At 42.2% G+C, this 24700-nt stretch overlaps 1 protein-coding gene across 2 annotated transcripts in view; it reads right to left on the bottom strand.

Moving 5' to 3' along the window:
* PATJ (PATJ crumbs cell polarity complex component) overlaps positions 1–24700 on the bottom strand; it is a 324218-nt gene that overhangs the window by 247583 nt on the left and 51935 nt on the right. For both annotated transcript variants that reach the window (XM_084769227.1, XM_084769228.1), the window contains exons 15-16: positions 9416–9550; positions 987–1148 (exon numbers count right to left, since the gene is read on the bottom strand). In XM_084769227.1, the coding sequence (XP_084625353.1) occupies positions 987–1148; positions 9416–9550 (297 nt within the window). The remainder of the gene's footprint in view (positions 1–986; positions 1149–9415; positions 9551–24700) is intronic.

The following is a 24700-nucleotide window of genomic DNA, read 5'->3' as shown; positions in this document are numbered from 1 at the left end:
GGGGTGACCAGCTCAAATACCCCTCAAGCCCAGATCCAGGGCTCTCAATTGGCCCACCCCAACATCTAAGCCATCGATGAACTGCTGGAGTGCATGAAGGGGCTGGTCCTACAGACCCAATGCGACAAGATCCCTAGGACAGAGGGAAACAACAGGATGTGTGAGAGGAGACCCAGTGAGGGTCCAGTATTGATAGAGAAGCAGAAGCCAGAGGCCTCATATCCAACCAAGCCACTGCAATGAACACTAGCAAGCAAACAAGTGTGGACAAAAGAGTATGCTGTAGAACACACCGTGACACAGCCACAGCTGCCACAATGGTATTTTTATTCTTCTTTGTTGGTAGGGAGGTTGCAAAGATGGAAGGCGGGTACAAGGGGAGGAGGAGATGAGTGAGACTGGTGTGCATGATGTGCAATGCACAAAGAGCCATAAGAAGTTAAAAAAAAAAAGATGCAGCTCCAAAGGACATGTGATGACAACTCATGTCCGCTCAACTCCTTCTGCGACTGCAGTCCTCTCAGAACAGGGCATCCAACAGCAAGGAAGGGCCACATCCTGACTTTCTGCATTTATGATAGCTTCCAAACTCTCGCTGAAACTTACCAGAATTCTTCATAGTCTTAAGGTCGTCAGAAAAGAAAGACTAAGGTAGTCAATACTCACCAACAATACACCTTTGTGGAGATGAAATAAGTTGAAATAGAAGGCAAAGGCCTTAAATATAGACAATTAATTTTTTAAAAATAGCAGCTGTTTTTTTGAAGGGTTTCTAAAGTCAGAGTGATACATATCAGTGTCACTGACATTTTCAGGGACTTCTAGAAAGTCAAGTATAAACCCAGAATTTCAAACAGTCTATATTTGTTTAGCCAAATAAAAAGGAGTAGATTGGAGCAGAAGCCTGTCTTTATATTGGAACATCCTCCTTGGAATGCCCATGGTAAAAGGACATACACAAAATAACCATACACAGCCCTTTATACCTCTGCCTCGAGAGGGGAAGGTTCCATGGTTCTCGGCTCATCAACTGAGGCCTCATCATCAAACAGCCGGCGACAGCAAACCAAGGTGAATGGTGGGGGCACTTCTTTAAGAAAGGAGACTGCTTCTCGGCGAGACTTCCCATAAAGCTGCACCCCATTGACCTAGAATGACAAGGGCTGTCAGCTGTGAACAGGTGCAAAGTTACGAAGCATTAAAAAGAAAACAAGATGGCATTTCATTGTTCCTGTAAACAAAAGCCCTAATTTAATCATATCACTAATAACTTAAAATATCTAAATTAGCCTTTAATCCCAGCACTCAGGAGGCAGAGGCAGGAGGATCTCTATGAGTTCGAGGCCAGCCTGGTCTACAAAGCAAGTCCAGGATAGCCAAGGCTACACAGAGAAACCCTGTCTGGAAAAACAAAACAAAACAAAAAAATCTAAATTAAGGCTGAATCTTGACTGAAAACTTGCGGCTGAATACAGTATAAGCTGTGTGACAGGCAGCACGGCTCCTGCGCCGGAGACGAAAAGCTTCACTTCTCTGAGGTGTCTCCTTCACAGAACCCTGTACTGCATTCTTCTGGTTCCCACCACCGCTCCTGATTCCCTGCCAGCCTCCTTACACCCACTCCCCTCCACGCTGTCACTGTATGTCTGTTCACCTAGCAACCTGTGAGCGAATCTGGCACTGAGCAGCTGGAGTTTACTGTCAGGCAGAGCACCTCCCCCTCAGCACACACATGCATGCCAGAGCATCACCTTAGCACACGAGTCTCCTAGAAAGATCAGCATTGCTGGCACCACTTCCATTTCCAGATACCGGAACAGGCGTGTGCAGTTCTAAGTTTACAGCAGTGTGCCTTGCCTTTCAAAAGGATATTTTTTCCTTGTTGATGATTAATCCATATCACCAAATATCATATACTTCGATACATACTAATATTTTGGATCAAGGATGATTTAAAATCTATATTGGGTGTATTGTGATTTTTCACATACAGTTTTAACTCGAAAGTTCTCTCAGATCTGTCTGCAAGTCACTGAGAGTGACCTGTCAGCTTCTCCTAAAAGCTGAGGCGGGAGGAACACATTCCACCCAACAGCGATCTCTTTGGATCTCTTCTGCCTTCACAGGAAGGTTGAGCATTCATTTAACGCTAGTGGTACTTCTGCTGTGCACCAGTCTCTTGAAGGAGTGGCGCTAATGCTTAGATAACAGGTAGGACTGACTATACCAAGAACACCCTTCCCACAGATCTACCACAGCACCAGGGAGAACACAGGACACTGGGTTGCTGTAAGCACCCAATCAAGCTGCTGGGCAGTGCTTGGAGTCAGCTGTCCGTAGGAACCACTCTCCAGTCTGTGACACACCCAGCACTTAAGTCATCAAACAAGAACGATCATCCCATCTCTTAATTATTCAGACACAGAATAAAAAACAGTGACAACAAAGCCACCTCACGGAGAATCTCTGTATTTTTCTCCCTCTACACCTCTCTCAAGTCATCATGACTATGAAGGGGCCTGGGGACAACAAGCCCACGAACAAGCAGTCTTCCTTGGAAGACTTCAAGTCACTCTCTACACAGAAGGGCCAGGGAGCTATCATGGTCACATCACTTCTCAATACTAGTCTATGAAATAACCATAGAAAGTTCTAGAATCACCAGGACGGTAACCTATATTAAATACTCAAAGAGAAAGAACAGAAACAGAAACTTTAGTCATATACAATTATTAGTTTGTGCTTCAACAAATTAGAAAGTCACTGTTCAGGTTTCTATCTTAGAGTACCTTTAAATATTTATTTAGCTCATTATTTATTCATTTGAATTGTCTCCACTTATTATAGCATTGCCTGGTAGTCCTCTTCACTATCTACTGCTAAAAAGACTGGTCACATTCCCCATTACCAACTCCTAGCTAAGGTGATTTATGGCTGTAAATAGCTGTTCTGGGCTGAGACTTGGCATGGTCCTCTTACCCCAAAGCTCTGGTTTTAAGCTCTAAGATGTACATTAAACACATTGCAGATGGGAGGGAGAAAAATGAAGAAGGAGAGAGAGCAGGAAAAGGAGGGGGCAGAGAAAGGAGGGGCAAGAGGCACCAACCAAAAGTGAGTTTACGTGGCCAACTTCAAAGTTTTTAAAGGCGTACTTCCACTAACTCCAAATTTTTATTTTAGAAGTTTTATTTTAGAATTCACAATATTTCTCACAATCCTTCAACCTGAGACCTTTAAGTGCCATCAAGTCTGAACTACGTGGAGATGTCGATTAGAAAATGCACATGTGAGTAGAGGCTTCCAGAGCACTGGCTTACACATACACTTGCTAGCATGCCTGTCACAGTGACAACAAAGCCAATCCTCCTTGTGACAGAAACTTTACAGTTTGCATGGATGGCAGCTTTTTAGACCTTCACAAACATACAGCAGAGAAAGATGAAAAAACTCAGTTTTCTTGTGTGTTAAATGGTGTGCCCAGGGGAACACGCCAGGCTGTAGTAAGTGCAGAAGCAAAGACACTTCTCTGCTTCTCGGTCTAGGCTTCTTTCTGTGTCTCAACTTTTCTTACCAGAAATCTATGCTTTAGATGTTGAACTATGGAGGCCATGAATAGCACTCAGAACAGAGGGCTTGCCTCCCATGCACACGGCTAAACTTGCTCCGCAGCACAGAAGAACGAATGATGTGGAATATACCCAGAGGCCACCTACAGCGGGAGCAACTACGGTGCACGAGGACGTGGTAGAGGGATGGGAAAGAAAGAGAAGCAGAACAGCGTGAGCATTATGAAGAGAAGCAGAACTGGAGAGGAACAGCCTGCTGTGAGTAGCCTGTCCTGCCACCTGAGGCCACGCTGCAGCTAAGAGCCACGTCTGGGTCTATAGTCATGCAGTAGCAGGGATCTGTGTCAATGTCTGTGGCTCATATTACCACTAAAGACCATGTGGATGATCCTGGTCTGGGCTGCCACCTCAAACCATGTTCACGGCTAAGGGCTCAGGAGAGCTGGCCCCACCCCTCACCAGCTGTAACACTTAGAAGAATGGGGCCCCACAGCTGGGTAGCATAGTAGAGCTGGCCCAAGGGCGTAAGCACTGGAGAGCTGGCCCCTGCTGGCTGCAGCATTGGGTGAGCTACCTAGGGCAGTGCTGGAGAGCTGGCCCTGGTGGTATGGGTATGCGAGAGCTGGTGGGCTGACCAACTCAACTACCGCTCAGGTCCAGACCCAGGCCTTGAGTTGGCTAACCACAACATCTACCCCATCTATGAACTTCCGCAGCTTGTGAAGGGGCCGCTCATGCGGATCCCAAACTGCAGAATCTCCATGCCACAGTGCCACAGCAGGCTGGACAAGAGGAGCCTGGGTAAGAATCCAGCATTCGGCGTGTAACAGAAGCCACAGGCTTCAAACCAGACCAGTGACTCACTGCAATGAATATTAAAGTACACATGTGTGGACAAAAGGACACACACACTGTGACATACTACAGCTTCCACAAGGAGATGTTCTGCTCGTTTTGTGGGGTTTGTTGTTGTTGTTACTGTTGTTGTTCTTTTGTTATTTTTTCTTCTTTTGGGGGAGGTTGGAAAGACAGGGGACAGATCCAATGGGACAGGGAAGAGTAGGACTGGGGTACATGATGCGAAATTCACAAAGATCCAATAAAAATAAAAAAGAAAAGAATGAATGAGAAAAAAGTAAAACATGTTGATGAAATGGTGTTAACTTTGTGTGTTATAATAAAAAAGTCATTAAAAACCCCAACCCCTGAAACTTTTACACTTCTTTTACATTTTCACTTTTACGGTAGGGGCCAGCATACTCTAAGCTTAGCTGAAGAATAGAGAAGTCCGTTGATGAGTGGGCTGAGATGGATGAGTACGCTACGTCCAATCTACTGCAACCTATCCAACACTGTTCTATTTATACTCTGGGTCACTGAGTTCCCATGTAAGAAGTAGGCCCTGGAAACCTAGTGGCATACTTACCACCTACAACTGTAAAAGGAACCAAATTATTAACTCAGTTGATTTTATTCCTTCTGCATCTCTCAAATGGATCTTGCTTCTCAATAGCTAATAATTATACATCACAGCCATGGTCTCCACTCCACAGATTACTATCTCCAAGCTATGGCCATGCCTTGCCAATCAGGAATGATATGATCTTAGGACGAGAAAGAGAGCATCCGCCATCAGTAAAATTTATGGCATGAATCTCTTCATATACAACTCAAGGTCACTCTCGTCAGTGACCTAAAAATAACTACCTTTCCCCCATAGAGGATGAATATTTGAGAAGATGGGTATGTTTGACCTGACTTAGACGATACAGAACACACATGCTTATCAAACTATCATGCTATCCCACTGATGTTCAACAAATGGTGCTGGCAAAACCGCACTTCTACCTGCACAAGAAATGAGACTCTTACTTTTTGCCCTGTACAAAAATCAATTCAAAATGATCAAAGACCCTAATTTCCGATATGAATCACAGAAGCATCTAGAAGAAACATAGAAGTTAAGCTTCAAGGTGCTGGATTAGAGAAGAACTCTTTGAATAGAACATCAACAGCATAGAAGTGTCAACATCAGGGACAACATCAACAGCCTGGGAAGAAATAAGCAGCATCCCAAAGCAGAGCAGGAGGACCTCTTTACCAAATACACACCAGACAGTGGTTACCAAGGAAACTGCTAATCAACACAAAGAAACTGAATAGATACTTTTCAAAAAAAGACACACCAATGGCCATCACTGTTTTCAAAAGGATTTACTAGCCTTAGGTCATCAACATATCTGACAACAACTGTTGAAGAGGACGGTGGTCATTCGCTTTGATGGGGGAACAAATTGATACAGCCATTGTGGAAATCATTTTGAAGGCTTTTCAAAATTAAAAATTAGAACTGCCATGTGACCCCACTATTTGACTCTTGGGCAAATAACCAGAGAATTTCATAGCCTACAAAAGAGAGATCTGTACTCCCATGTTCATTGCTACTTTATTCACTATAGCAGAAAAAAGAGAACAGGGCTATCCAATAAGAGGTAAATGGGTGAGAAGCGGGTGCATATAAAGACAGAGTACTACTCAGCGCTAAAGAAAAAATGCTATCAAAATCTGCAGGAAAATGGGTGGATTTAGGATACAAAATACTAAATGAGGACACACAATCTCAGAAAGAAAATACATGCTCTCCCTCACATGCAGGACCTAGGCAGTAATACATGTATATATGCAAACAGATGTACATGTAGGTGCAGTATAGCACATCAGGGTAAGAAAGGACCAAATGTAGGCCACTGACATAAGTCATAAAAGAGAATATAAAGCTATCTGCTTTTCTAGTTCTAACTGTCATGGGTTTTTAGTTTTATGGTAATAGGTAAGTGCATAAAAATGTATTCAATAGTGAAACTGTAAAATTCAATGTGAAGCGACACAACTTCAGTTCCAAATGGCCATTCTAACTGCATAGGAATTCGCTGAGATGTACAGACTTGGGTTGGTTAATTTCTGTGTATAATTTTGAATTTGCAAGTTTTTTTAAAATAATAAAGTTTATAAATAAAAAACAAAAATTAATAGATTAATAAAATAAGGGCTGGTATTAATAAAAAATAAGTTCACTGGGAGATTACATGCCTAGCATATATAAGGTCCTGGGCTCACTCTCCAATATAAACAAGCAAACAAGCAAACAATTTACTCCATTATACAGTAGGATTCTAAAACCCTGTCCTCTCATACTTGAGACAGAAGTTTCTAACTGTTCATATCATTCAACTCAGCATTTCTCTTTAACACATTTTAGGTAGGTAACAACTACTAATTAACTGCAGGTGCATCCAACCTGTGTGCCTTCTTTCTCATTTCACTTTGATCAAACATAAATTTTAGAAATCTCTAAAATCAGGAACCATTACTACCAGGTCAATTTATTAAATTCAACCTGGTGACCTGAATGTGAAATATTCCCCATAGGCTTCTGTGTTTGGATACTTGTTTTCTAGATGGCTGGGGCACTTGGGAGGGTTTAGAACCATTAAGAGGTGGGGCTCAGTGAAGGAAGTGGCTCAACGGTTACAGACCGTGAGGATTTAGAGTGGGCCCCATTTCCTGTTCAGTCTATGCTTCCATGACTACAGATGCAAAGTGACACGCTGTTTCATGTGCCTGTCACCACAGTTGTCCACCATGATGGACTGTATCTCCTCAAACTGTAAGCCATAATAAACCTTATCTAAACTTCTTCTTGTTGGAGGATTTATCATGATAACTGTAAAAGTAAGTAACACACTGGGGCTTCTTGTGGGTCCTTACTCTACAGTCCGCTGGTTCCCTAAGACAGCACTTTGCCATGCAGCTTAGTCTGGATTCAACCTGCCTTTCTCTTTATCTCTTTGATGGCCTCACGAAGCAGTGATGGAATAAACAAGAGATGAGCTGACAGGAGACATGAGCAAAAGTATTCTACTACAAGTTACGAAGTCAGCGTCACATTTTCTTCTATGTAAGAAATGTTGATCTCTGTGTGTTATGATGGTGGTAGACCTTTCCAATCTAATTAAATCTCTCCAGAAGGTCACTTCAAGGCAGAGTTGCTTAGAAACCAGGTAATTAAACTGTGAATCACAACCCTGTATGTGTAACTGAATGTAGGGCCATCAAAATATCAATAGTAAAGGATTTCAAATGTATAATAAGCACTAATTAACTTAAAATTGAACATATAAGAAACCGAAGCTTTGCTCCAGCAGTACTTGCCACTGCTACATCACATGCGGCCTTGGTTTTGAACATACAACATGCACTGGACGATGCTAGTGCCACACAACACTAGCAAGTATTGCCTAAAACAGTGGCTCAGCATGGAAACTATGCTTTTATTGATCAGTTTTTTTTTTTTAACTTATAGAAATGTGAAGTTTTAGCTGTGGATATATCTAAGTGAGTAGAACACTAGCCTACCATACTAAAGGTCCCAGGCTCAATCCCCAGCATCACCTCAAAGAGGGGCTGGAAGAATGCAGACCTGAAATACATGGTTGAATTCTTTTCCTGGTGTCATTCTTCAGCCTGTAAATGTCAAATAATGACATCTTATTACATTAAAATGTTTGATTTTTAAAATTGCTGTTTGGCTTGTTGACTCGAGCATCATTAAAAACTGTTAAATGAATTTTGGCTTGAGATAAGGACAGAATTTTTAACAATTTCTGAAATAGTACTAAACACCTGCCATTTCGTACTATGTATTTAGGCAAAACAACATACTCAGTATTGACAATTATAAAATCCAAATATCAATGAGATCTAAAAAACACTGAGGATAATCTGCTCCTGTCATATTTAGATATGAAAAGCACATTCATCTCAATATGCAAATAACTTTCATCTTTAATAAGTGGAGAGACTGCATACCAAAGAATTATTTTAAAATAAATTTATGACTTATTATCAGCAAATGTTTATGCCAATATATACAGGGTTCGGTAAAAATTGCTCAGGTGACAAAGAATTCTGCAGTGGAAGTTTCAGGTTCGTTAAAAACTCAGTTATGTTTTTTTGTTTTAATCCTAAGGGTGGGATATGGGACTGCCTTAGTTTATCCACAGCTGGTAACAGCTTCGTTCTGCTCAAAGAGAGGCATGGTCATTGCAAGCTGCAGATAGTTTAATACTGAGGACTCTGAGAGAATATAAAGACCAGAGCCCAAAGAAAGAAAAGAACGCTTCGAGGAGACAGACAGAGAAAGAAGCCTGCGGCTGGACTGCTGGATATGCTGACAACTAAGATTGGTATTTTCTCAAAGAATTTCACAACCCTAATCAGCCAGAACTAAGTCTAAAAAGTCTAATGCCCTGTCCTTTCTAACCTTCTTTCTCTCCTGCCTGGGTTCGGGGGGTTGGAAGGGAGGTAGATGTATTAAGGAACCCCAAATAAAATAGCTTAAAAACTAACGCTTACAAACAGTGCCTACTGAGTTCTGCCCCAAAACTTCTCTGGACTGGCAAGAGACTTGGTAGCTGGAGAAAGGCCATCGGAGGCAGCAGACACCAGGCTTGACTCTCAGCACCTGGATCCCTCTTCTGATCTTCAAAGGCACTAGGCACATGCACAGTGCACATATATACATGCAGGCAAAACACATATACATCTATCAAACGTTTATGTCAATCATTTAGACAAGCCATTTAAAAGGATGCTCAAAGGTCTTAACATCTAGAGAAAAATACGTTTTAAAAAAAAGTGGTGTCTGCTTTCTGCATTACCCAGTAAGCTGTTGGTATTTCTTGGTATAAACAAATCCCATTACATTAGTGACACTGTTAATTGCTGAACTCATGTTCCTGGAACTTAAAAATTCTTGCCATGTCCTTTTCTTGCCCTGTATGTTTTACCTCAAGAAGTTCATCCTCTGGCTGTAGGAGGTTCAGGGTATCCACAGGACCACCAGGAGCAACTGATGAGATATAATGGTGCCCATCGAAGGAATCTACTTCCACACCAAGCCTCAGAGTATGGATAGGCAGCAGCTGCAGAGAGCACACAACAGTGATATCAAACACAACAGGGACAAGACAGCTGTTAACCAACCCCATCAGCTGCCATTCAGATACAAAGCCCCATCTCTCAGAACCAGTAACTAAAATGCTAAAAGAAGACAACACAGGGAAAAGAAGCAGTAAGTATAAAGTTGCTCTTCCTCTTTTTTAAAAAAATTTTTTATTAATTTATTCTTGTTACATCTCAATGGTTATCCCATCCCTGGTATCCTCCCATTCTTCCCTCCCTCCCATTTCCCCTTACTCCTCTCCCCTATGACTGTTCCTGAGGGGGATTACCTCCCCCTGTATATGCTCATAGGGTATCAGGTCTCTTCTTGGTAACCTGCTGTCCTTCCTCTGAGTGCCACCAGGCCTCCCCATCCAGGGGACGTGGTCAAATATGAGGCACCAGAGTACGTGAGAAAGTCATATCCAACTCTCCACTCAACTGTGGGGAATGTTCTGTCCATTGGCTAGATCTGGGTAGGGGTTTAAAGTTTACCATTCTTCCTCTTCTTCTGTGGCTTCCGTTCAGCTTGTGAAAGCGGATATAAGGACAAGCAAAAGAGCCTTCCTCCAAGTTCAGGCTCCAGGTTCCCCATCCTTCCCATGTTCCCAGTGTTCAAGCTGTGTTTCACTGTTTTACTGCGCTCCCCACCTAAGAACATCCTACCTCCCCCTTATTACCTAAGCAACCTCCACTTACACTCTCCCACCAAAATAATGAAACTTCCAGGAATCCCAAGTTAATAAGCATTCAAGTGAGGTCAGGACCACCCGAACACATCTCAGTCTCAGCTCCAACACTGTGTTTATAATTCTCTTCTTTCTTTTACCTGGGTTGGTAGCCAAACTCAGAGCTTTGGAAATGGCAGGCAAGAGCTCTACCATAGAACTCTAATTCCAGCCTTGTTTTGTTTTTAAGACGGGGTCCCATGCAGCATAGGATAGCTTCAGTTCACAATCCTCTGGCCTTTACCTCTCAAGCGCTAGAAGTAGACACTAGCCTACTCACATACAGTTCTGTTTTCTTGATTGCCCCAGAGCATCATGGGTTGCTACACACCCCCTTCGAATTCAGTCAGAGGTCAAGAGAACATTTCTGACTTGGGGGAAACAACCATTTCTGCTCTGGGATTGCTTCTGCTTGTTTCGAAGAACTCTTGTGAGCTAAGACATGAGTCAATGTTGAAAGACTCTGTCAGAAAGATAAGTCTCTTAGCTGCATTCATCTTTGCTGGGTATAGAACTCAGACATTTACCAAGCTTAACTTTCAAGGTGGACCCAAAGACTCTCGCCACAGCTATCTAGATGCAAGTGTGCCAAGACTGTTTTACATTTGCTGTATTGGCAGTCTGCCTGTATACACACCAGGGCCATCTCTAATTATTCTAGACAAGGAGATAATCCTTTACAGGTAGCAGAGCATCCTCAATGTGGTTTTTCCCATTGTTTCCTCTGTTCTCTACGATTCCTTATCCCTGAGCTGCTCAACCTTCTCTCAGGCAACTGTTTGAAGTCTCTAGAGTTCGAGTCACCTAGGGCCCATTTCCATCCCATTAGAGCCATGTGCACAAAAGGAAGTGGCAAGCAGTCCAGCTAACTAACAACTTACAACAGGCACAAAGGACATCTGGCCCCAGGCTAGCATTCTGAAAAAAGAATTACTCTTAGCCACCAAGTACTCTGGGCTGTTCTAGCACCCTACACGAACAGCTGGGTTGTTGTTACTGCTCTCTGGGCTGTTCTAGCACTCTACATCCACAGCTGGATGGTTGTTACTGCTCTCTGGGCTGTTCTAGCACTCTACATCCACAGTTGGGTTGTTGTTACTGCTCTCTGGGCTGTTCTAGCACTCTACATCCACAGTTGGTTGTTACTGCTCTCTGGGCTGCTCTAGCACTCTACATGTACAGTTGGTTGTTACTGCTCTCTGGGCTGTTCTAGCACTCTACATCTACAGCTGGGTTGTTGTTACTGCTCTCTGGGCTGCTCTAGCACTCTACATGTACAGTTGGTTGTTACTGCTCTCTGGACTGTTCTAGCACCCTACATCTACAGTTGGTTGTTACTGTTCTCTGGACTGTTCTAGCACTCTACATCTACAGGTGGTTGTTACTGCTCTCTGGGCTGTTCTAGCACTCTACATCAACAGCTGGGTTGTTGTTACTGCTCTCTGGGCTGTTCTAGCACTCTACATCTGCAGTTGGTTGTTACTGCTCTCTGGGCTGCTCTAGCACTCTACATCTACAGTTGGTTGTTACTGCTCTCTGAACTGCTCTAGCACTCTACATCTACAGTTGAGTTGTTGTTACTGCTCTCTGGGCTGCTCTAGCACTCTACATCTACAGTTGAGTTGTTGTTACTGCTCTCTGGGCTGCTCTAGCACTCTACGTCTACAGTTGGTTGTTACTGCTCTCTGGGCTGCTCTAGCACTCTACATCTACAGTTGAGTTGTTGTTACTACTCTCCTTATGTGATTTATTTCCCACTGCTGCAATACCATTCTCTTGTGTTGTCACTAATCAAATCATACCAATCAAAGAAGGAGCTGGGTCACTTCCTTAGAAGCTCATTTAGCAGGTGAGCCAAGACTCTCAGGTAAATGTTTCTGTAATAAACTTCCCAACCAATCCATTGGCCCTGCCTTCCCTTCCTTTGGGAGCCAGACAGCAGGAGACACAGAGTTGTTGTGTCTCCCCACAGACCACCTCCTGTGGGTAGCTGGAGCTATCTTATATAGAATTATAAAAGCAAATTGTTCAATTTTCAAAATTTCTCAAAGCCAGTTGTCAAATATAGCCATATTTGAAATTAAGTTGTATAAAGTTGCAATTAAATCATATTAAAAATAAATGTAATACTCAAAAGTCATCACTTCCTAATTATTTATATTTTGTTGCTTTATTTCCCTGAAGAGATGTGCATCTGTAACACATAAATATTCTAACACCTCAGGGAATATCAATCAGGTAGACAACTGAGGCAAAAAGTGGCAGATGAAATGGGTGGCCTGTTTAGCTGCCAAATACAGCTGGGACAAGTCCTGACTCTGCAGAAGAGCCTTTGACAATAAAGTGATATTTGTGAGCTACTTTCCAATTCAGTCATCAGCGATGCCACTCTGGCACCTGGAACTGGCCGGGACAGAGTACTTACGCCACAGACACCAGTGACTGCTGCAAACTGGGTGGTTTCGTTCTCTTCCTGAGAGCTGCACTTCTACTTTTACATCACTGACCTACCATAGATCCAGGTCCTACTAATAGGCAACAAGCAACGCCAAGCGGCCTTGGCCTTCAGAACTGACACCCACTGTGGCAGAAGTAGTGATGTCTGGGTGCACAACAACCAGTCAACAGGCAGCACGATCAGAATGAGCCCAACGAGTGAAGACTGCAGTGAAACACAACCAAGTGCGGCTGCTAGTGACAAGCAAGTGTGCACTGATTCCAGCGAGTGCTGCAAGGAGATGCTCTGGGTCTCAGCTTAGGAACAACTGGTGGCGTCATTCTGTAAAACCAGCCAGGTAGGTATAAAGGGAAAGAGGCCTATGAGGGGATACTTCAAAGATAGAATGAGTCGGGCCTATGACAAGTCTGCTGGGGGCTATGGCAGAAGGTAAACAGAAGGGTAACTGTTAAATCTTGTATGTGAACAAATGAGTAGATGGTGCAGTGATTATATGTACATGAAAATAACTACCCAACACATTAAAAAACATTGCTGTCCATATTCAGAAACCTTTACTATATACTTCATCAAAGGTGAAAGGATAAAAAAGATAAAACAAGGGAAGTGTCTCTAATCTCCCTTCTAGTCCCCTCCAACTACTGATCTATTCAACTTGTGGGTCCCCATCCCCTACATCTGTGGGACACTGAAGTCAAGCACAGGCCAGGCACTAAGGGTCAGGAGAGACTCACTCGTGGCATGCCTGGCTCTCCACACACAGGGGGGTGAGCCCCTTAAGGCTACTTTTTCATATATCTGTAAATGCCATATACTCTCTAGAAAACTTAATCTGCAAACAAAATACATACTTCATCTTCAATCATGATGCACCAGAAATGTTTAAGAACTCTGTCAATCCAGGAGAACCTACCTAAAATTAGTTCTGAATCAGAATTGGAGTGCAGCTGGGTTTCTGGGATGACACGTTCCATTGCTGCAGGCTTCTCTGCAGGAGCAGGACTGTTAATTACCTGTCCCATCTGCATTTAGCAGCCAAACAAATCAACTACCTCATCTTTTAGTTGTCCACCCCCTATAGTACACCAAGTTCCTCGGCAGAGCAGAAAGTGTGAAAATGACAGGAGTGGGCGCAGCAGATGATTGATGGCTTCACACATATTTATTATCATGTTTTTTTGATGCTTGTTCAATATGGATTTCCTGGGTTCTACTGAAATTGACAAAGCTATGAGCAGTGGAGTTCTCTTAATCCTGCCATGCCAGGTAAAGGGTGTAAATTAGTAAATGTATGTATCTGCGGAAGGTGGGACCAATGGGTGTACTGTCAATGTTAAAATGATGAAGAAAGATGAGATTGAGAAAACTAGAGCCTCTAATCCAAATTAAAAAAAAAAAAAAGCCTCTCCTGAACCAAATTGCGATGCAAGCATTTGGCTAAGAGCTCTACATGTAGGATCCTAAAACAAGACATCCAAATGCTCAAGTGGAAACAGAAATACTATCGCTCCAGGGTGGAACACTTCCGGAAAAGACTGCTCCAAGGAGGTGTCAAGAGGGTGGAGGAGGATATTTCCAAAAAACACTGAACTCAAAATAAAACGGAACAGAACAGAAGGAACCACATGGTTGGCTCTCCTCATATGCACACAAGTGAGAGCACCAAATACCCATTCATGCTCAAAAGTAGGAAGTTACTAAATTTAGTATAAACAAAAAACAAATATTCCAAGATGAAGGCTACACGCCTTAAAGGAAGATGCTGCTTCATCCCCTCAGAAGGCATGCGAACAGCAGCCGGTGCAGTAAGGCACCACTTACTCAGCATTTGCTTATCTCCTCTAAAATTTAAATTTCTAATATTCAGAAACATATACTATGATAAGGAATATTGACAATCTTTTCAACTTCCTCGTAAAAGGCAAGCTCCAGGTGCCCTCCTTTACTGCAGGTGTCATCTGCCTGGCCCATGTAGTGTCTGAGTTGTAATCTGTGTTCTAGCCCTGTACTTCATTCACTCTCTCCTATCTCTGATCACAGGATTTCCTCTGCCTAGAATATGCATTTATTTTTTTCCGAATCCATTCTTCAAAATACAGCTCAAATGGCATTAAGCATTTTCCATCTGTCTTAAGGAAGCACCACATCCTCCCTTGCGCATGCTTTAAGCATTTTTATAATACGTCCAGAGCCTTCTCAACACAGAAAGGAGAGGATGAAATTAAAATTTCTTCCAGGAGGGCCTAGAAGAATACTCAGTTTAAGAACACAGGCTACTTTTTCAAAGGATCCGTGTTTGGTTCCCAGCACACACGATGGCGAACAGCCATCAATAACTCCAGTTCCAGGGACTCTAACGCCGTCTTCTGGCCGCCATGGGGTATATGGTGCACAGACATACAGAAAGGCAAAATACTCAAACACAAATAAAAGTAAGATAAATGTGAAAAAAAAAAACTCAAAAGATCTCATCCAGGCTTCAGAATTACACTACTGCTAAGAGAGAACAAAAGAGGCTGTGGATTCCTAAGCTAAGACCCAGAGCATCACCTTGCAGCACTTACTGTAATTAGTACCTATTTGCTTGTCACTAGCACAGATCAGTGCATTTCTCAAAGCTCTACCGAGAAGCTTCTTGCAGCGGATGACAGCATAGAGACACTGAACTGATGAACATGAAGAGGGTAAGAAACAGGGTAGTGCTCGGCCTTCAGTGGGATTTACACAGCGGACTCAGTACACAGGTCCCTCAGGGTGCACAGACCTTTGAGAAGACAAAGCAGGAAGACTGTGAGAGCCCAGGGCAGGGTGGACCACTTCACAGAAACCACGTTTAGCAAATGTAACAGGGCAGTTCCATATACGAATCCCGAGCAATTATGATAGCGTGCCCAAGATCTGCATACAGATGAAAGTCCCAGCATGGCTAAGGAGAGGGAAGCAGGAAATCTTCCCACGAACTCTTTGGCATTTGCTGTCTGCTGGGAAAGGGAAATGAAGTTTTCTAACAGCCAGGGCCCACGTGCAAGGGCAGGCACAATGACCTGGACTCAGTGAGAGGGAAAAGCAGAAGCAGCAGCAACAAACGTGGAGTCTGTGGGTGGAGGTGTGAGATCTAGATGGGCAGCTGGGAAGGGTGAATAGGGTGAAATGCATTCACTGCATAAAAATGTCAACGTATACAATTTTAATCTTAAAAAATGAAAAAGAGGTAAGGCAGGAGGCACTGTCAAGAGAACAAAGCGACAGCCTACAGACTGGGAAAAGATCTTCACCAACCCTACATCTGACAAAGGTCTAATATCCAAAATATATAAAAAACTCAAGAAATTAAACACCACCAAACCAAATAACCCAACTGAGAAATGGGGCTTGAAACTAAACAGAGAATTCTCAACAGAGGAATATCGAATGGCTGAGAAACACTTAAAGAAATGCTCAACCTCCTTAGTCATCAGGGAAATGCAAATCAAAACAACTCTGAGATTCCATCTTACACCCATCAGAATGGCTAAGATCAAAAATTCAAGTGACAACACATGCTGGCGAGGATGTGGGGAGAGAGGAACACTCTTTCATTGCTGGTGGGAATGCAAACTAGTACAGCCACTTTGGAAATCTATCTGGTGCTATCTCAGAAAACTGGGAATAAGGCTTCCTCAAGATCCAGCTGTTCCACTCCTTGGAATATACCCAGAAGATGCTCCAGCACACAAGAAAATTTGTTCAACCATGTTCATAGCAGCCTTATTCATAATCGCCAGAACATGGAAACAGCCTAAGTGTCCCTCAGTAGAAGAATGGATAAAGAAACTGTGGTACATTTACACTATGGAATATTACTCAGCTATTAAAAACAAGGAATTCCTGAAATTCGTGGATAAATGGATTGAACTAGAAATGATCATAATGAGTGAGTTAACCCAGAAGCAGAAAGAGTCAAATGCTATATACTCACTTTATCTGCATACTAGCCCAAGGGGCATGTCCCATAAAAGTCTTCACTAACCAGGAAAGTGGGACAGAGGGGAGGACATCCTATTGGGACTCTAGATGAGAGAAGCATGGGAGAATGGCAAAGTTGAAGGATCCCGAGGATCCTAGAAACCTACAAGAAGAAAAATATGATAGGCAGGTTTGGGCCTAGGGTTCCCGCTCAAACTATGGCACCAGCCAAGGACAATACAGACCGTAAACTTCAAACCCCTACGCAGATCTAGCCAATGGGCAGGACATTCTCCACAGTTGAGTGAAGAGTGGGGTCTGACTTTCACATACTCTGGTGCCTCATATTTGACCACGTCCCCTGAATGGGGAGGCCTGGTGGCACTCAGAGGAAGGATAGCAGGCTACCAAGAAGAGACTTGATACCCTATGAGCATATACAGGGGGACTAAGTCCCCCTCAGTCACAGTCATTGGGGAAGGGAGTAAGGGGAAAATGGGAGGGAGGGAGGGAGGGAGGGAGGAATGGGAGGATACAAGGGAGGAGATAACCTATGAATAAATTAATAAAATAAAATTTTTTTAAAATGAAGAAGAGAATGGTGTGTTTACTAATTCTTCTACTTACTACTTATATATGTCTTTTAGAGGTTTTTTGGGGGGGGTTGTTGTTGTTTTGTAGTGGTGGTTTTGTAGTTTTACTTTAGAGTATCATGTATCCTAAACTGGTCTTGAAATTACTATATAGCTGAGGATGATTTTCCTGCCTTTACCTCCGACGTGCTGGGATTACAGCCATGCTCCGCCACAGCCTGTTGGTGTGGTGCTAGGACCTGAGCCCACGGCTTTGTGAATGCTGGACCAACACAGCTACAGCTCTACTCATTTTGTTTTGGCAGGCCTTTATTTTATTTTAATTTACTTTCTGAGAATGGCCTAACTCATAATTCTCCTTCTTGTCTCCCAAGTGAGGATATTAAAGGTGTGGACCAGCTCAACCAGCTGCACACGAACTTTGGAAAGACACTTTGCCTATCATATGTGTAATTTCCTCCTATGAGAAATAAGAAAAGCATTCTTCAGACCAGGAGAAGAAACCATTTTTAAAGTAGAGAGAGACCTGACCCAGGTGACAGCATGGTGCTGTTACTGCAGGCTCTGAAGAGCCCTGCCACACTATCTGCTCACTACAAAGGGCGGTTCATGTTGGCAGGCTCAGGAAGTACATTCAAGATTTTATTAAGTAAAATCTGTTGATCTGTCTTGTCCAAGCAGGAGAACAGGGCCTCTCTTTCTGTTTCTCATATCCAAGGTATTACTGATGCTCTCTCATATTACACTAGACAGCCAGCATGAAGCTATAAGACGAAGCTAATGTTTCTCCTTACAGCACTGTGATCATCTTTAAGAGTAAACACTTGCCAAGAAAGCCATCGCTAAAAGTACATGTATTCCCAGATGCTGGAAAACCATGCTGGTGTTGTGATTTATAGCTTCCTAGAAATACAGCTGCTAATGCTCAAGCCACTGCAAAGAGCTTCTGCCTCACAGGAGAGTGTGATCTACTGTCACAGCTGTCACCTGTGAAGAATACAACTTAGAAAGTAAAACGAACAAATTATTATTGTAAAACAAAAAACAAACAAACAAACAAAAAACAAAGAAGATAACTACTTTTTCAAAGATAGGTGAACAAGAGGACTTTGGAAGCCAGGTATGGTGGCACACACCTGTAACCCCAGGTATGGTGACACACATCTGTAACCCCAGGTATAGTGACACACACCTGTAATCCCAGGTATGGTGACACACACCTGTAACCCCAGGTGTGGTGGTACACACCTGTAACGCCAGGTGTGGTGACACACACCTATAACCCCAGGTATGGTGACACACACCTGTAACCCCAGTTATGGTGACACACACCTATAACCCCAGGTATGGTGACACACACCTATAATCCCAGGTATGGTGGCACACACCTGTAACCCCAGGTATGGTGGCACACACCTATAATCCCAGGTATGGTGGCACACAGCTATAATCCCAGGTATGGTGAAACACACCTGTAACCCCAGGTATGGTGGCACACACCTATAATTCCAGGTATGGTGGCACACACCTGTAACCCCAGGTATGGTGGCACACACCTGTAACCCCAGGTATGGTGGCACATACCTATAATCCTAGGTATGGTGGCACACACCTATAATCCCAGGTATGGTGGCACACACCTATAATCCCAGGTATGGTGGCACACACCTATAATTCCAGGTATGGTGGCACACACCTATAATCCCAGGTATGGTGGCACACACCTGTAACCCCAGGTATGGTGGCACACACCTGTAACCCCAGGTATGGTGGCACACACCTATAATTCCAGGTATGGTGGCACACACCTATAATCCCAGGTATGGTGGCACACACCTGTAACCCCAGGTATGGTGGCACACACCTGTAATCCCAGGTATGGTGGCACACACCTATAATCCCAGGTATGGTGGCACACACCTGTAATCCCAGGTATGGTGGCACATACCTATAATCCCAGGTATGGAGGCACACACCTATAATCCCAGGTATGGTGACACACACCTGTAACCCCAGGTATGGTGGCACACACCTATAATCCCAGGTATGGTGGCACATACCTGTAACCCCAGGTATGGTAGCACACACCTGTAATCCCAGGTATGGTGGCACATACCTATAATCCCAGCACTCGGGAGGCAGGAGGATCTCTGTGAATTTGAAGCCAGCTTGGTCTATAAAGCAAGTCCAGGACAGCCAAGGCTACACTGAGAAACCTGTCTGGGGGGCTGTGGGGGTGTGGGGGCGACTTTGGAATATATTATTTTCAACTTCCCTAACCCTGCTGTTTATTCTGTATCATAGGACATATGGTCCATGGAAGACATTTAAACTTTTTTACAGCTTAGAAAGGAAAGTTTTATAAAAATGCAAATGGCAGGGTAAAGCAGCCACTGGGCAGTGACAGGGCCCGAGCTCTAGGATGCCTTACACAGCTTCCCTGGGCTCTGCCATGCATATTTGGCACCCAGAGTTCTACTGACTCATGACAAACTGGTCTTTCCCCGTGTTTATTTATTTAACTGAGTACACACAGGAATGGGTTTCATTATGGCACTGATTTTTCTTTAGGGGTTTCCCATGCACCTCAGCTTGGCCTGGAACTTGAGACAATCTTCTTGCCTCAGTGTCCCAATGCTGCATCACTCTCCAAGCTCACTATGGTATTTTCAAACATATGGCATAACACTGTCTTCCGACTCAAATTATTCTTCATGTCCCCTTTAAAAATCAACAAACTAAAATTTTGACAGAATAAAAAAATAATAGCAGCAAAGTACTCTTGTGCAGTTCTGCTCATCTGCCCCTCACTTGCAGCAGTTCTCTGGATCTATAAGGCACTAGCAAGTGGTCCCTTGCCTGTCCACTCCCGTGCCCCTCTCCACATCCAGATTCTGAGCTCTATGGACAGAGACCTACTCATTTCTCCCCACAAATGGTAACACAGTATCTAGCAAACAGTGGGCATGCTAGTGTACACGTTTCAGGAATGAGTGACTGCACACCAGGCAGCAGCCTGACTCTGGTATCATTTAGCTACACAACTGTCACTCATCTTATATAGCCCCCACAACCTCACCTGTGAAATGGGCTTTGGTTGGCTTATTACAATTTTATTTACATATTGTAGGGAGAAAAATAAAAAGGTACTGACTTATGACTTAAATGTATAATTATAATTGTAATTGTGGCTTTTTTGTTTGCTTGTTTTTTGAGACAGGGTTTTTGTGTGAAGCTCTGGTTGTCCTGAAATTTGCACTGTAGACCAGCCTGGCCTCCAACTCAGAGGCCACCTGCCTGAACCTGCTGAGTATTAGGGTCAAAAGCATGTACCACCTCATCCAGCTTGTAAGTGGATTTTTAAAACCTCTTGTGGGAGTTGGAGTTATGGCTCACTGGTTAGGATCACTTGGTGCTTTTCCACAGGACCCAAGTTCAGTTCTCAGGACGTACATCAGGTAGCTCACAAACACCTATAACTCCAGCTCCCAGAATCCAATGTCTCTTCTTGCTTATCTAAGCACTGAGCGTGTGCATGTACACACGCGCGCACGCGCGCGCACACACACACACGTTAAAAGTTATGGTGTTTAAGTCATAAGCCAATAACTTAAAGAGAAATAGCCTATGGACCTTAATAATTAAAACTGTTAGGTGGAAAACTTACACATATTTTTGTCTTGTACACGTTAAACAAATGAATGGGTATACTGACTACAAATAGACAAACACACACAAAAAACAAAGACTGATGCAATTTGAGGAAAAAAAATTTTCCTCTTCCACTGTGGGGGGAAAACGCTAATACAAAAAGACTCTCAGATAAATAATGCTTTAAAAACAGAATATAAGGGAAAGGGCCTCTGAAGGATCACACTCTAAAAGCTCTGGACACACGCACCCAGGACAGAAATCCACCACTTGCCCTGTCCTTAGTAATGAAGACGATAATGGAGGAAACAAATAAAATCCATAAACAAATGCAGGAAGATGCAGCCAAACAGACTGAGGACATTAAAGAGTCCTATTGAGAAGAAATGAAGAAATCACTGGAAGAAATTCAGGAAAAAACAAACAATCAGATAAAGAAAACCAATAAAACAGGTCAGGATCTGAAGATGAAACTGGAAACAATTAAAGCACAGACAGAAGAAAACCGAGAAAGAGAGAACTTAGAGAAGAAAGCAGGGAATGCAGAGGTAAGCTTCTGTGACAGAATTCAAGAGATGGAGGAAAAGAATCTTGGGAGCAGACGATACAATTGAAAAACTTGATGGAACCATCAAAGAAAATGTTAAATCTGAAAAATTCCTGACACAAAACATGCAAGAAACCAGAGACACCATGAAAAGACAAAACCTGAGGATAATAGGAATTGAGGAAAGAGAAGACTCCTGGCTTCAAGGCCCAGAAAAGATTTTCAACAAAATCATAGAAGAGAATTTCCCCAATTTAAAGAAGGAGATGCATATAAACATACAAGAGGCCTACAGGGCACCAAACAGAATAGACCAGAAAAGAAAAATCCCCCTGCCAAATAAAAATCAAAACACGAAATGTACAGAATGAAGAAAAAATATTAAAAGCAGCAAAGAAAAAAGGCTAAGTAACATATAATGGCAAACCTATCAGAATTACACCTGACTTCTCAGCAGAGACCATAAAAGCCATAAGGGGCTGGACAAAGGGCCTGCAAACCCAAGAGACCACAGATGCCAGGCCAGACTACTATACCCAGCAAGATATTCCATGACAAAAACAAATTCAAATAGTTCACATCCATAAATCCGGCCCTACATTAGTTACTAGAAGGAAAACTCCAACCCAAAGTGACAAACCACAACCAAATAACACAGGAAATAGATAACCTCACTGTTCCAAACATAACCACACACTCTACTGCACCCAACATCAAAATCAAGGGACTTAACAGTCACTGGTCATTACTATCTTGCAGCATCAATGGTCTCAATTCTCCAATAAAAACACACAGACTAACTGAATGGATGCAAAAACAAGACCCAACATTCTTCTGCATTCAAAAACACATTTCAGCCACAAGGATAGACATTACCTCAGGGGAAAAGGCTGGAAAAAGGTATTCTAAGCAAAGGGAAACAAGAAGCAAGCTGGTGTAGCTATTTTAATATCTAATAAAACAGACTTTCAACCAAAATTAATCAAAAGAGATAAGGAAGGACACTTTATACTGATCAAAGGTAAATTCAACCAAGATGACATCATAATTCTGAACATGTACACCCCCAATAAAAGGGCATCAACCTTTGTAAAAGAAATGTTAACAAAGCTTTAACCACACATCAATCCCCACACAGTAATAGTGGGAGACTTCAACATCCCACTTTCACCAAAGGATAGGTCAATGAAATAGAAACTAAACTGAAAAATAATGACACTAACTGATGTCATGAATCAAATAGATCTAACAGATATCTACAGAATTTTTCACCCAATCACAAAAGATTATACCTTCTTCTCAGCACTTCATGGAACCTTGTCCAAATTTGACCATATAGTACATGACAAAGCAAGCCTCAACAGATACAAAAAAATTGAAATAATATCATGTTTCCTATTAGACCACCATAAACTAAAGCTGGACTTCAACGACAATAGAAATAGCAAAAAGCCTACACACACATATAAACTAAACAACTCTCTACTTAATGACAACTGAGTCAGGAAAGAAAAAAAAAAGAATTTAAGGACTTCTTAAAATTGATTGAAAATGAAGGTACAACATATCCAAATTTATACGACACATTGAAAGCAGTACTAAGAGGAAAATTCATAACACTAAGTGCCTTCATAAAGAAATTGGAAACATCTAGGCAACTAATGACACATCTGGAAGCCCTAGAAAACAAAGAAGCAGAAACACCCAAGAGGAGTAGATGGCTGGAAATAATCAAACTCAGGGCTGAAATCAATAAATTAGAAACAAAGAGAACAATTCAAAGAATCAACAAAACCAGGAGCTGGTTCTTTGAGAAAAATCAATAGGACAGACAAACCATTACCCAAACTAATTAAAAGGCAGAAAGACACTATCCAAATCAACAAAATCAAAAATGAAAATTGAGATATAATAACAGACACTGAAGAAATACAAAGAATCATTAGGTCCTACTTCAAAGGCTTATATGCCAGAAAATTTGAAAATCTAGGGAAATGGACAACTTTCTTGATCAATTCCACCTGCCAAAGCTGAATCAAGATCAGATAAACAAATTAAATAGTCCTATTTCTCCTACAGAAATAGAAGCAGTCATTACAAGTCTTCTAACCAAAAAAAGCCCAGAACAGAAGGTTTCAGTGCAGAATTCTACCAGACCTGCAAAAAGCTAATACCGCTACTCTTCAAGCTGCTCCACAAAATAGAAATGGATGGATCATTACCAAAGTCATTCTATGAAGCTACAGTCACTTTGATACCTAAACCTCACAAAGACCCAACAAAGAAAAAGAATTTCAGATCAATTTCTCCTATGAACATTGATGTAAAAATAATAAAATACTTGCAAAGTGAATCCAAGAACACATCAAAGATATCATTCACCATGACCAAGTAGGCTTCATTTCAGATATGCAGGGATGGTTCAATATATGGAAATCCATCAATGTAATAAACAAAGTGAAAGGAAAAAAACCACATGATCAGAAAAAGCATTTCACAAAATCCAACACCCATTTATGTTTAAAGTTTGGAAAGAACAGGGATACAAGGCACATACCTAAACATAATAAAGGCTATAAACAGTAAGCCAATAGCCAACATCAAATTAAACGAAGAGAAACTCAAGGAAATTCCTCTAAAATCAAGGACCAGACAAGGCTGCCCACTTTCTCCATATCTCTTCAATATAGTTCAATAAGACAACAAAAGGAGATCAAGGGGATCCAAATGGGAAAGAAGGAAGTCAAATCCATATTTGAGATTATATGATAGTGTACATAGGTGACCCCCAAAATTCCACTAGAGAACACCTACAGCTGATAAACACCTTCAGCAAAGTGGCTGGATACAAAATTAACTCAAAAAAGTCAGTAGCCTTCCTATATACAAAAGACAATCTTGCTGAGAAAGAATTTAGGGAAACGACACTCTTCATGATAGCCACAATTAATATAAAGTATCTAGGAGTAACTCTAACGAAGCAAGTGAAAGGCTTGTTTGGGAAAAAAAAAAAAACTTCAAGTCTCTGAAGAAGGAGATTGAAACATCTCCCTTGTTCATGGATTGGGAGAATTAACATAGTAAAAATGGCCATCTTTCCAAAAGTTTACAGATTCAATACAATCTATCAAAATATCTACACGATTTTTAAAAGAAATTGAAAGATCAATTCTCAACTTCATATGGAAAAACAAAAAACCCAGAATAGC

This window comes from Acomys minous, assembly GCF_964271855.1.
Source record: "Acomys minous genome assembly, chromosome: 1".
Classification (NCBI taxonomy): Eukaryota; Metazoa; Chordata; class Mammalia; order Rodentia; family Muridae; genus Acomys; species Acomys minous.
This window is presented reverse-complemented; position numbering and strand designations above follow the sequence as displayed.